This window comes from Strix uralensis, chromosome 18 (assembly GCF_047716275.1).
Source record: "Strix uralensis isolate ZFMK-TIS-50842 chromosome 18, bStrUra1, whole genome shotgun sequence".
Taxonomy (NCBI): domain Eukaryota; kingdom Metazoa; phylum Chordata; class Aves; order Strigiformes; family Strigidae; genus Strix; species Strix uralensis.
The window spans coordinates 2,003,784-2,017,429 of NC_133989.1; the positions used below are offsets into that span (position 1 = coordinate 2,003,784).

Genomic DNA, 13,646 nt, shown 5'->3' on the forward strand with positions numbered 1-13,646 from the left:
AGAGGGGGATCATGGGGAGGTGACAGCATCCACCCTGCCCCTAAATCCTCGGATGTTCCTTACCTGCCTGCACGAGCAGTCTGGGGCTCTGGACAGGGGGCATTTGGGTGTGTGTAGGGGTGTAACAGTAAATGTTGCTTCCCCCTAATAACGAGCTGGGTCATCGGGAGGGTGCCTGGGCTGGGTGGCACCGTCACCAGCCCCTGGGTAGGAGGTTGGGACAAACATTTGCAGACACCCGGAGGAGCAGAGCTCTGCAAAGAGCTGGTAGGAGCACAGAGGGTGCCGGAGCGAGCACGGCTGGACACCGGGGCTGGGGAGGGGGGGGACGTGACACCCAGGAACCCCCAGCCTCACCCCAGGCAGCACCCGGCACTGCCCGGCAGCATCCCGGGCTGCTCCCACCCCTGCACCGGCCGCCCCGTCTGCCGGCAAACGAGGACGGATGAAGGACGAGCTCCTGGCACAGCTTCCTCAGGGCCGCAGCACCCTCCCGGCGCATCCACCCTGCCTTTGCGCCCGGATTTTCCAGCTCCGATGACTCAGCTCCCTTTTTAACTCACCAAGTGGAGCCGAGTGCTGGTGGCTTGGCCCCGCTTTTAATTTTTTTTTGGCGGGTTGGGTCATTTTATTTGCTACTGATAACGTTACCTCCTAGGACGCTGGAAGACAGCCCAGTCTGAAGAGAAAACTAAAGCTCCCTAAATAAGCTCCGAGGTGTGGACACGAGCCACTGGGTGCTGGGATGTCGCCCATGTGCATAAGGCTTCACCTTCCTGTGCATGGCTCTGAGCCGTCCTGGGAATAACCACACTCGATTTGTCCACAATGCTGAGCCCTGCCTGCTGTCGCCTCCTTTTTTCCATCTCTTTCCCTGTGAACCCTCAGGCTCAGGTGGGCAAAAGTTTGTCTGTCCCAGTGGCTGTTTTGCTAATTTTCCTCCAGCCAAGAGCCACGTTTGCTGGAGGAAACCTCCCATCTCTGCACAGAAATGTGTTCATAAAAAAGAAAGAAGAAGGAGAGAAGCCCCGGAGTGGCTGGGAAGCAGTCTCTTCGTATTCCAAGCGTGCGGTTCAGGTCTCGTATCGGCGGAGCACAGCCCATCCCAGAGGTGCTCGGTTCACAGTGTTGGTGCAATCTGCCAAACAGACGGATCAGCTAGGAGACATTGCCAAAAGAAGCTGGAACAAGGCGGGAGAGGAAGGAATAAACAGCCTGCAGGGTGGTGTGTTCCAGCTCACCCACTGCCGGCCCTGGAGAATCTCACCCTTTCCACACAAAATGCCACTGATGGATTTTGGGCTGTGCCCCACAGCCTGTCCCTGTGCACCACAACCTGTGCACCACAAATATCACAAATATCAGAAAGTATCAGCACTAGTGTGGCCAGCAGGGTCAGGGAAGGGATCTTACCCCTGGACTTGGCACTGGTGAGGCAGCACCTTGATGAGTGGGTTCAGTTTTGGGCCCCTCACTCCAAAAAGGCCATTGAATGACTCGAGTGTGTCCAGAGAAGGGCAACGGAGCTGGTGCAGGGTCTGGAGCACAGGTCTGATGGGGAGCGGCTGAGGGAACTGGGGGGGTTTAGTCTGGAGAAGAGGAGGCTGAGGGGAGACCTCATGGCCCTCTCCAACTCCCTGAAAGGAGGGTGCAGGGAGGGGGGATGAGTCTCTTGAACCAAGGAACAAGCACCAGGACAAGAGGGAATGGCCTCCAGCTGCGCCAGGGCAGGGTCAGACTGGCTCTTAGGAAGGATTTCTTTGCAGAAGGGGTTGTTGGGCGTTGGAATGGGCTGCCCAGGGCAGGGGGGGAGTCCCCATCCCTGGAGGGGTTGAAGAGTCGGGTTGACCCAGCGCCGAGGGATCTGGTCGAGTTGGGAACGGTCAGGGTGAGGTTCATGGTTGGACTGGAGGAGCTTCAAGGGCTTTTCCAACCGAGATGATTCTGGGATTCTGTGAAAACCTGTGCACCACAACCCCTCCCTGTGCACCACAGCCTATCCCTGTGCACCCCAACCCCTCTCGTGCCCCCCAACCTGTGCTCCACACCCCATTCCAGCCATGGTGTGGGCTACATTTGCCCCAGCGACATGCAGGGGGGTGCCTCTGGCTTTGGCAGCCCCTCAGCCACCGTTCTGCTCGCCCGGCCGGCTGCAGGAAGGGCACAACCTCCCCGGGGTTGGGACTTCGTGGCTTCCCTCCCCACTCGGCCTCTTGCCGGCCCTACCTTGGCTGAGGAGCTGCAGGTTTCGGACCTCCTCTTGCACCTGGAGCTGCAGGACCTGCTGCAGGACCTCCTGCCGCTGCGCCTCGGGAGCGATGCCCATGCGCTGCAGCTTCTCCCCGTTCAGCCGCAGCAGCGCCCGACCTGCAAACACGGCGTCGCTCAGTGCCCAGCGTGGCAGGACACCGTGGAAGTGCAACTCAAACAGGAGCCCATCTTCACGTGGGGACAAGGAAGGGGAAAAGGAAGAAATCCTAAAATGCTCTTTCACCACCTGGACCCATGGGGATGGAGAAGCCTCGCAGGTGGCTCCGCTTTTGGGGAGCACCGGGTGGCAGCTCGAGGTCCCCAGCCTCAGGACAGGTAGGTACTGCTCCAGCTATCACGTAACCCATCCCCGCAGGCAGCAGCTTTCCATTTCTCCGCTCCACCTCCCGCATCAGGAGATGTTTTTTCCGAGCGCACGGTCCCCGCGCAGGCTGCCGGTCCCCGAGGAATGGGGGTACCCATCAAAACACATTAGCGTCGCTGCCACCGTCCCTGGCAAGCCACTCTCCTCCAGTCCGCGGGCTATTAGACAAGGGATTTACAACCATCTTTTGTCCTTGTTTCCCAGCGTACATTTGCTAATGCTGCCTTTGTTTCCCATGCAAGGGCTGGCTGAGCTCTTGCATTAGGGCTTTGCGTCCCTCCCGGGCAGCTCCAGCGCTCCCTTCCCCGCTGCTTTCTCCTGGTCCTGGCCATGCAAACATTGCGGTCAGAGCAGGACGATGCTCATATGTAGAGGTCAAAGCCACTGTCCCCGAGGGGCAAAGGGGAGGGAGCAAGTCCTAGAGGTAAGTGTCCTCCAAGGACTTGGCTGGGAGTTGGATTTAGACCTGGACAAAGATATTTGCAACTTGGACTCCAGCTGGTCAGAGATCTTTCCTCTTCTGCAAGAATTTTCAGTATTTAAAATATTCTTATTAGATTTATCTAGGCGAGGAGAAGACTCATCCTCATCTTATAAACCACAATCTCCCCTGTGCTCATTGTAAACAACCTCCAGCCTGTCCTGGAGCTCACCCCAGTGCTGGATTCCTCCTGCCCAGCCCAGTGGGTGTCCCCGTGCCCGGTGCTGTGGGGCAGCTCTCACCCCGGCTGTGCCTCCATAGGGAGAAGGGACAGCAATGAGGGTACATCTGTCTTCCGAACCACGAACCTCCAAACAGCTATTTCTCAGGAGCACGTGCTAATGGCAATTAGTACCGGTGAATAAGCGGCGGTGTCTACTGTACCTGTGATGGCGTGGTGGGAGAATGCCTCCACGTAGATGAGATAATTATGTGGGCAGTGTTTCTTCAGCCATTTGCACACATCCTGCTGGGTCCAGAGCACCACCGGCTTGGCCAAGCTGCCCAGTGTGGGGCTGGTGTGGTAGATGCCATAGTGGTCACAGGCACGGCCCTGGGGGGAGCAGGAGGGGAGGGGGTTAGAGGGATTCGGCCCCATGAAGTGGAAAATGTCTTGGCCGAGACTGGCTCTTAGGAAGGATTTCTTTGCAGAAGGGGTTGTTGGGCGTTGGAATGGGCTGCCCAGGGCACGGGGGGAGTCCCCATCCCTGGAGGGGTTGAAGAGTCGGGTTGACCCAGCGCTGAGGGATCTGGTGGAGTTGGGAACGGTCAGTGTGAGGTTAATAGTTGGACTGGAGGAGCTTCAAGGGCTTTTCCAACCGAGATGATTCTGGTATTCTGTGATTCTGTGATTCTGTCAGCCCACGGGGACGGGGAGGTGCTGAGTGATACCGGCAGATTTTGGCTTTGCACCCTCTGGAGTCTCTGCATTCACCCCGAAATAGCAGCAGCAGAGGAACCGATGAGGGAGGTGGAGGCAGAGGAGATGGGAGGCTGAGGTGGGGGTCCTGCCCTACATAGACCCCACACCCGGGGGTTCCCTGGCCCTCCTGCTGCACGCAGGAGCCCCAACCCCCTCCCCTACGCATCTCCCAGCCCAGCAGAGCATCGCACGGGCTCGGGAGGTGTCCTGGGGGTCCCCAGGGTCCCGCCCTCACCAGGCACACAAAGGTGCTTGCTGGCAGCTCTCAGTGGGGATGGAGCCAGCAAGGTCCTGGGGGGCAGCGGGTACCAGTGTAAAGCCATCCCCACCAGAAGCTGGTACTGGTGCAAAGCCATCCCCACCAGAAGCCCCCAGTGAAGCAGCCAGCAGCCAGCTGGAGCCCTGCAGCAGGAGGGACTCTCCCTTTCCCTCCTGTTCATCCTCCTTTGATCCTCAGCTGACCAGCCACGACAAGGTCCTGCAGCCTTGCAGGTGTCTAAAGTCACCTCTGAACCCCACAGCTCTTTCTTGGGGTGCTGCCATGCCCAGAGACACACAGGATAAACCAGAGCTGCAATCCTCAGTGCTCCTGACCACCCTCCACCTCCCAGAGACCTCTGCCCCACACCCTCACCCCTTGCCCGGACTGTCCTGGCCCCCAGGGTGAGCTGCTCCCTCCGGCACTGCCTGCTCTGCATGGTGCAGGATGGGACCAGGACCCGCAGAGCAGAGTGGATGGAGGGGGAGAAGTGTTGTCCAGTCTGAGATGGGGCTTGTCTGCCAGCATCCCTCCCTCCCTCCCTCCCTCCCGCTGCCTGCTGCAGTGGTCGGTCTCTCCCCGAGCTGCCCAGTATCTCCATTTCCTCACCCACATCACAGCGCCTCTGGCCTTGCGAGGTCGTTGCCACCTGGATTTACCCCTGTACAGAGCAAATCAAACACCTTGATCTGTAACAGCCCAGGGGGCTGAGCCTACTTCTGCCAGGGGGGGATCTTCAAGGCTGGCTGGGAAATGGGGCTGGGCAATGCAGAAATTCACCTTTTCTGGTTTTAGCACCCGGGGGGGGGGGGGGATTGGTGAGATCTCTGCCGCTGGCAGAGACTTCAGCCACGAGCAGCACCAGCAAACATCGCTCAGGGCCCTGCACCTGAGCTGCTGGGGCTGTCCTGGGCTGGACCACAGGCAGGTGGGGATGGAAAAAAGTTCCCCGATGCCCATGACAGGAGGGGGCCGGATTGCCAGGGACCCTGCCAGCACGGTCCTCATCCATGGCCGGGACACGGCAGGGCCAAGGCCGAGGCAGCAGCTGATGTAGGAAGGTGCTGGCATGGGAGAGGTCAACAGTGCTCAGACCATGGTATGCCAATGTCGACCTCTGTGTGCAAACATTGGCTAATTAAGCATGCCTAATAGAGGAGCAGAGATAATTAGTGTAACAGGGACTCCAGACATGATACGGTTACTGACACTGATGACACGTCCCTGAGAGATGTCAAAGAGGAGGAGGCAGGGGGCAGAGGGGTCCGGGATGTCTCCCCAGGCCCTGTGCTGGGCTCTGCTCACCCTGCAGAGCCCAACCAGCCTGGCAGGGGCTGCTGCTGCACCCAGGTGAGAATTTGGGCTTGGAAAGGGATTTTTCCTCAAGCAGAGCTCGCCTGTGTCAGCTGGGGACATTCAAGCAAGAGGGGAGAAGGCAAAGTTGGGAGGCTGTTAATTAATAACCAAGGAGTCCCTCTCCAAAGCAGATGGAAAATGTGATAGACAATGTGCACAGTTTGGTTTCCCAACCAACTCAACCCCCACATTTGGGGGGGGGCCCTGGTAGCTGCCTGCCCCCCCTCTCCAGACTCAATCCCGGGAGCCACTTGCCCGCGGGAGCAGCCCCAGCCTGCGCCGGCCGCTCGGCTCCTTCACACTCGGCTGAGCATGCCGGAGAGCGTGGGGAGGAGGAGGAGGTGATTTACTCTGGATGCACTAACGAGCGATGATGAGAAGCAGAGGGGCTGGGGGAAATAACAGCGAGCTTCCCATGAGCTTCCCATGAGCTTCCCGCGAGCTTCCCGCGAGCTTCCTGTGAGCTTCCTGCATCTATTATCCAACTAACCCTCCGAGGCACGGGGGAGAGGTGACAAACAACCTGAAATTTCCCTGGGCACGCTCGTGTCTGCAAACGCTTCCCCCATCAGACACAGCCCGGTGCTGGGGACCCATCTCAGCATCCCTAAACCCTGCGCCACGGGCTCGGGGTGCATCATCCACTGGGGCAAGCAAAGCCCCCCGCCCCGACAGGTCCGCGGGTGGGCAGGGGAGGTGTAATGAATCACAGGCTCGTTTTCCAGCTGGTTGAGCTGCGCTGTCTCTCTGATAAACTCTCAGCCGTGAATATCGAGCACCGATGTTGAGGGGAGTGGGCGGGAGGGCTCCGGGGCTGCTCCTGGGGGGAGGCAGGAGGTGGCTGGGGGGGGAAGCCGGGTGGTGGGAGCCCTCCCCTGGGAGCTGCAAGGAGCGACTCGCCTCACCTCCTTTTTCTTGGGCATTTTTTCTTGCTTATGGCAAAATTAAAGCCTTTCTCCCTGCCAAATCCCTCTGCGAGGCACATAGAGGCAGAGGGGGGAGAGCCATGATGAAGGCAGCTGGCACCCGGAGAGTGGCTGGCGTGTCCCCGTGCAGGCAGCGCCGTGCAGGCAGCGCTCTCCCCATGCTTTTTGCAGAGGTGTAAGAGGAAAGAAGTCACCCTGGTGCCTGGAGGGGTGATGGGGAAGGTGCCACCAGGACAGGGGACACTGCACCCCTGGGGCTGCCGCTGCTGGGAGCATCACAGCGGGATGGTGGGACTGGACCCTCCTCCCCTCTGATGCCGAACCAGCTGGGCCCTTAAGATGCAAAAGCATCTCCATGCTGGAGGCTGGAAGCTGGGCAGTTTGATTTCCCCCATTTTCTTTCCAGTGCTCACCAGCTGGATGTGCTGCCTCTGAACGCCGCTCCCGGGGCGTTACGAAGGGGTTGGGAAGCACCAGGAGCTGCTCACTGGGAAGATGCTCCTTCCCACGGCTGTGCGGAGGGAGGGCAGCAGGCCAATGGCTGGAAACCTTTGGCTCACACCCTCCCCAGTGCAAGAAAGTTCAGAATTTTAGGAGGACAATGACCCAAACCTGGCTAAGAGACATACCCAAGCGCTCAGGGATTTTAAGGCGTTACAAGGAATTTGGTTCTGGCACATTTATATTAAGTCCCAGCTCCAGGTGTGGAGCGGAGGTGATGCACAGAGCTCACCCCAGCACAGCCCCCAGCCTGATGATAATACTTAAATTATTATATTTATATATATTACTATAACTAAATGCCCAATAATCATGAGGGCTTTCAGCAAAACGGGATCTGAAGGCCTGATCCTGCAGAGAAAAGAGAAATGCTGCAGCACAGAATCGATGGGATGGGGGACACGAGGAGCCGCGTTGCCCTGGGCAGCCCCAGGGTGGGGGCTGGTGGGGTGCGGAGGAGCCCGGCGGGTACCTGCGAGCCCTCAGTGCCCGGTTGCCGCAGGAGCTTGACGGTGCGGCCGCCGTCGGGCCGCTGGCTCCGGCCGTCGTGCCAGGTGAGGCTGCTGCCAGGGTTCCTCTGCAGGCGGTAGCTGAGGTTTTCGGCCGACACCGTGTGCTCCAGGAGGCTGCGGCAGAAGCTGAAGTGAGCGGCGGCGGCTGCGGAGGGAAGGAGGGTGAGAGACGGCCACCGTGCCCCTCCACCACGCGCCTGGGCACCCACAAACGCCTCTTCTACCCCACGGGACCTGCCGAGCTCAGCTGTACCCCCCACTGCCAAAATCTGCCTGCTCCCTCCTTCTCTTTCCATTGCCAGGGAGAAAACCTGTCAGCCCACGAAGCCGCCGGGAGCCGGCGGGCGCCGACAAGATGTTTGCCTACACAAAGCCCTGGCGAGCGATGCTTGTTTTGACACCCGCCTGCTGAGCAGACGTGGGGACCCCGCAGCTGATCTTCCCCGCGGGGTTATAACCTCCTGCTCGCCACCGCCGCTCTGCCGGGCGAGACGCCAGGAGGGGGCAAAGGGGAAGAGCCACTTTCCATGGGCCAGGCTGACATTAAACTGCCACCACCGAGGGGGGGCAACAGGTAAACCCCACCCTGGGCAGCCGGATGGAGAAGGGGATGCAGGTTGGTGTCCCCTCCCCAGCACAGACCACAGGTGCTTGGGGACAGCTGCTGTCAAACACACACCAGCCCATCCATGCCAACCCACAAAGAGCCATTTACCCGCAATGAGTAGTTTTTGTCCCCCACCCTTTGTGTTTTAATAAGCTGAGGGTCCTGGGGTTGCAATGAGGATGCAAAGCTTGCCTTTGAGGGGGGCTGAAGGGACACGGCTGCTGTGGGAGGGGGACACCTGGGTATTATTAGGGGTTCATGTGCTCATCTGTGCTGGATAAAAGCCAGCCGGTTTGGTATAGGCAGCACTGATCCGTAGAAGACCAGAGCATCCCCCAGCTCACCCGCTCCCACCACAGCAAATGAGCAAGTTGTGAAACCACCGAAAGCAGAGCAGCACCCGAAGGAGATCCACCTCTGGGGACACCCCACCCCGGGGGAGCTGGAGAAAACCTGCTGCAGCTCATTTTCATAATTAGTGGGTTTTAAGAGGGAGGTGGTTGCAATGAGACCTCTTGAGCACACCTTCATGCAGGAGGAGAGTGACCGGCCAAAAGAAGTCAAAATGGAGCAGGAAACGGCTGTCGATGTGTCCGTGTGCCCCAGGTTATCCAGACCACAACACACCGCCTTAAACACACCCAGCGACAAGTGTTGCCACGGGGAAACTGAGGCAGGGGACCTGACCCACGGCTGGGAAAGCGAGGGGTTTTATGGAAAACACGCTGATGGGAGATCCACGGAGAGGCTCGGTGTCGAGCAGGGGCAGGGCTGGCAGGGGGGGTGTCTCTGTGCCCATCTCGGGTGATGGGGACGGCTCCGATGGCTTCCTACAGTCTCAGACACCCTGGACCCGGTGGCTGAGGGCCGCAGCGGGTTATGCTCCCTCCAGCCAAGGATGCCCAAGGTGCCTCCGGCACCCCGAGAACCCAGCCCTGCCACAGCTGTGCTGGGCTACCCCCGAGCTGAAAACGGCCCATCCCGCTGGGTGCTGGGGACAGATACGGACCCGGCAGGTCTGGAGGGGCTGGTGCCAGAGCTGTGTCCTTCGGCTGGGCCGGGGCTTCCCCAGGACTCGCTGCGGGAAGGTGGCGGGGAAGGGGGCTCTGGCCATCATCAGGACCTATATCCATAGGGGGCTATAGAGCATCTGCCCCCAGCAAACACGGCTGGAGGCGAGAGAGCCCGAGTGAGAGCAGATGGGAGAGAGGGGGGAAAGAGGAAGGGAAAAACAAGCCGAGAAGAAAGGCAGGGCTGGGAATGCTGGCAGCACCACTCCAGTCAGGAACAGGCAGCTGCTGCCCTGGACCCCAGAGCCCCCCCAGCATCTCCCCTGCAGCCTCCTGCTCCCCCAGTCCAGCCCTTGGCTCCCAACTTTCCCATCGCCCGGCAGCACTCGACATGGGTGAGGGGGAGCCAGGGCACACGGGAGCGTTCTGGAGCAGGGGAAGGTCAGAGACAGAGGAGCCCCGTGGCAGGGCTGGCTCCACGCAGGAACGCGGGGGTGGCCTTGGACACGGGCTCTCCTCTCCTTCCCATGCCCTGCTCAGGAACAACCACAGCATCACCACGAGCACCCAGCTGCCCTCCATCCCCTCTGCTCCTCTTTCTGCTGAGCCAGAGGCTGTGCCCACCAGCCCCCCAGCCTCCCCCCAACCCTGCTGGACCCACAGCCCCCCCAGCCATGCCCTGCAGCCCCCCCCTCACCTGGCTCGCGTGGTCCCCGTGAGCTGCGGATGGTGGAGACGCAGCAGAGGGATGGCCGGCCCTGCTGCATCTCGGCAGGAGGAGGGATGCGTGCGAGTGCTCGGCAGCACCGGCTGTCACAAGCGCGGCTCCATCCCTGCCTCCCCTCATACCTCGTCCACACCTGACTGACTCCCCTGATCGCCTCCCTCCCGCTGCCAATAAATGGTGGCCGCACGCTCACTCTGGCTCCGGCGCTGGGCAGCCCCCAGCTGGCCTCGCATGGGGAGGAGGGGATGAATTACACCCCCTCCCCGCTGCCCTGTGGGTGTTTGATCCGGAAAGATGCTCAGCGTTTTCCTCGCGTGCTCCCGCCTAATCCCACGGCAGGGCCAGCTGGCACCAGGATGGACTCAAAGCCTGGGGGGCTGCTGTGGGGGACACATCACCCGCGATGGACGCATCACCCTGGGGCTGAGCGGAGCTGTGGCAGCGCCGGGGTCACTGGTGGTTTGGGGCATTCGGGATGCAGGAGGAAAAGATAAGAGGGAGAGTGGTGATGAGCATCCTTCTCGGGCAGGGGCTGCAGGGCTCGGCATGGTCTGCGCCCGCACCCGGGCAAAGCCAGCATGGTCACGGCCGTGTTTGGGGTCCGGGCAGAGTTGGAGTGTCTGTGCAGGAGCCTCCCAGCCGGCTGAGCCCCAGCTGGAGCAGAGAGAGGAGAGCTCGACTCTGGTCCCCCAACAGCCACCGTGCCCCCATCATTCTGGGTCCCCACAAGCCAGCCCATGGACTGGCAGCCCCATGCGATGGACACCCCACCGCCTGCTCGCAGGCTGGGGAATCGCTGCTAGCTCATTTTCTCCCGGTGGCTCTTTGATGCATTTTGGGCACCTCTCCAGCTGCACAGGGCAAGCGGTGGGGGGAGGCCAGTGGCCAGGTGACCTCAGTGAGACCAGCAGCCGCCTGTCCCGGGCGCTGGGATGGGGTCTGCGGCAGCAGCAGGGCCAGACACGGTTCCCTCCGCTCGCCCGGCACGCCACCGCTCCCTTTCCTTCTCCAGACACTTTTATGGCTGGTGGAACGTGAGCATTGGAGAGGCTCAGAGCAGCAGCAGTCACTGTTGAGGAGAGGGACAGGGAAACCTCCCGGGGATGGAGATCTCGGGGCAGGACGTGGCAGCACGCACCGGCAAAAACACTCCAGGGTTGGTCCCAAGGTTGGGCATGGAGGGATTGCTACCAGCAAACTGCCTTCAAGATGAGTTTCCTGCTCGTGGGGGTCCAGGACCTGCCCCAGGGGCAGCAGCAGGCAGCCAAGGTGCAGGAAGAGCAGGCAGGGGCACGAAGATGGGAGCCCAGTGCCTGGACAGGCAACACACTGCCTGCATCCAGCTCCATCCTCTGCCACCGCTGCCCCGCATGGCCTCGGGGACGTCCCTGCATCTTTCCACACATGTGGGTGTCCCACAGACCTGCCCTCCCACTGGGGACGTGTCTGCAGGCAGCTGCTGCGGGGGACAGCCAGGCTTCCCGGGGTCAGTCAGGCTTCCCGGGATTAACGGCGGGCCCTGGGAGAAGCTTGGAACAAGCTTTGCAAGGAATAAAATCCCTTTGTCGGTTTGCCCGGCACCAAATGGGGCGAGAGATTTGCCTGCAGTCAGAGAAGGATTCACGGGGGGCTGGTTGTCCCTCTTGTCTTCCTCCACGCAGGTGAAGGGTGGATGAGACCAGAGCTCTCTGGGGACTCCTCGGACGGGGAATCCACGCTGCTTTGCGAGGGACTCATCTCGCTTTTAGCGGCGTCTGCGGGAGTCCCGAGCCCGCCTGGCATCGCCGTTGCCCTGGTCCCCTCCACCCCTTCCACGTGGCTTCACCCCGGTGCAGGGCAGAGCTGCTGCTTGCGCTGGCGGAGCCCCCGGGGGGGGTGGTGATGCTCGCTGGGACCCCCAAGGCACTTTGAGGCCGTACCCCTACGATGTCCTTATGGACCAGATCCTGCCCCAGCCATTCCCTAAGACCTGCTGGCCCCGAGGAGGACGAGATCCCATCCAGAGAGGACTGACACCCCCTCAAGCCTCTCCAGGTTCCCCCAGAGTCGTACTTGGCCCAGGCCCAGGGTTCCACGAGCATCACCCCAGCGCTCCCCTCTGAATTCTCTGCTCGCGGAGGGGAGATGGGAGCCCTGCGCAGGGACGGAGCTCAGGCCGGCAGCTGCTCACCGCTGGTGCCTCCCGAGGAAGGAGGAGGAAGGGAACAAAAGGCAGATGCCCTTTCCATCCTCCCCGTGCCCTGGGTGCACATCGGGGAGCGTGCATGGGTGCTGCCTGCCTGCCTGCACGGAGGGACAGGCAGCCCTGCACCAGGGGACCCTGGGGTGCAGCCTTTGGGGGGACTGTGCGTGTCTTTGGGGGTGTCTGTGCTCCTGAGCCCTCTGTGGGTGCTGCCAGGAGGTTCCCACGCACCCCAGGACAGGGGATCTCTGTAGGGTTGGGCACCCAAGAGATTGTGGGGTGAGAGCAGCAGGCAGGACCTCGGGGTGGCTCTGGGCAGCGTCTCCTGGCAGGAGGCAGGGACAGCCCTGACTGCAGCGAGCCCCCTCCCACCTTGACACGCTCTTCCCGGGGGTCCTATCCGGCTCCAGCACCCCCAGGCCTGCCCTGCCCTCACACCTGCACTCCCCCCCCCTCCGCGCTCCAGGCAAATTTCCCAGCCCATATCACTGGTACCCCATAATACTGGGGGGGTAGGGAATGGAGACAGACCCCCCCCCCCGGGATGCTGAGGGCAGCAGAGGGGGATGTAAGGAGGGGGAGACCCCCGGGATGGAGGAGGCAGCACGGGGTGGGGGGGATGTAAGGAAGGGGAGACCCCAGGGATGGAGGGGCAGCACCGGGGGGGGGGTGGGGGTGTAAGGAGGGGGAGACCCCCGGGATGGAGGGGGCAGCACCGGGGAGGGATGGAGAGCGGGCAGATCCCCGGGATGGAGGAGGCAGCACCGGGGGGGATGTAAGGAGGGGTCGACCCCCGGGATGGAGGGGGCAGCCCCCCAGGGACGTGCCGGCCGCCTTTGGGGCTGGGGAAGGCGCGTCCCGCCGTGCACCTGAGCCCACCCCCACCCGTGCCCGGTACCTTCCATGTCCTTGGGCCGGCCGCAGCTCATCCTCCGCGCAGCGGGGCCGCGCTCAGGCGGGGACGGAGCCCCGCGACCCCCCCCCAGCGCCGCCGCCGGCACCGGGCGCTCCCGGCCCGCCCCGCCCCGCCCCGGTGTCCGCGCCGGGGGCGGCGCCGCGCTCCGCTACCCCCGGGCGCTCCGCCCCGTGCTGCCGCCCTCTCCCTTCCCCAGGGTGCCCCCAGCATCCCCCCGATCCCTGCCCGGGGACCACCGGGCATCATCCCTCCCCAGTCCCTGCCTGGGGACCATCGGGCATCATCCCTCCCCAATCCCTGCCCGAGGGCCATCGGACATCTTCATCCCCCCCCCGCCCCCAATCCCTGCCGGGGGACCACCGGGCATCATCCCCCCCCAATCCCTGCCCGAGGGCCATCGGACATCTTCATCCCCCCCCCGCCCCCAATCCCTGCCGGGGGACCACCGGGCATCAACCCTCCCCAGTCCCTGCCTGGGGACCATCGGGCATCATCCCTCCCCAATCCCTGCCTGGGGACCATCGGGCATCATCCCCCACCCCCTCCCCCCCCCCCAGTCCCTGCCGGGGGACCACCGGGCATCATCCCCCCCCAATCCCTGCCCGAGGGCCA

General features: G+C 62.1%; 1 protein-coding gene across 1 annotated transcript; it reads right to left on the reverse strand.

Annotated features, from left to right (window-relative positions):
- Positions 1-858: 858 nt before the first annotated feature.
- SAMD10 (sterile alpha motif domain containing 10) lies at positions 859-9,976 on the reverse strand. Its single transcript, XM_074888437.1, has 5 exons — positions 9,907-9,976; positions 7,553-7,737; positions 3,501-3,669; positions 2,227-2,367; positions 859-1,138 (listed from the first exon to the last, which is right to left on the reverse strand). Exons 1-5 carry the CDS (start codon positions 9,974-9,976, stop codon positions 1,074-1,076), a joined length of 630 nt encoding a protein of 209 aa, XP_074744538.1. The 3' UTR covers positions 859-1,073.
- Positions 9,977-13,646: the final 3,670 nt, after the last annotated feature.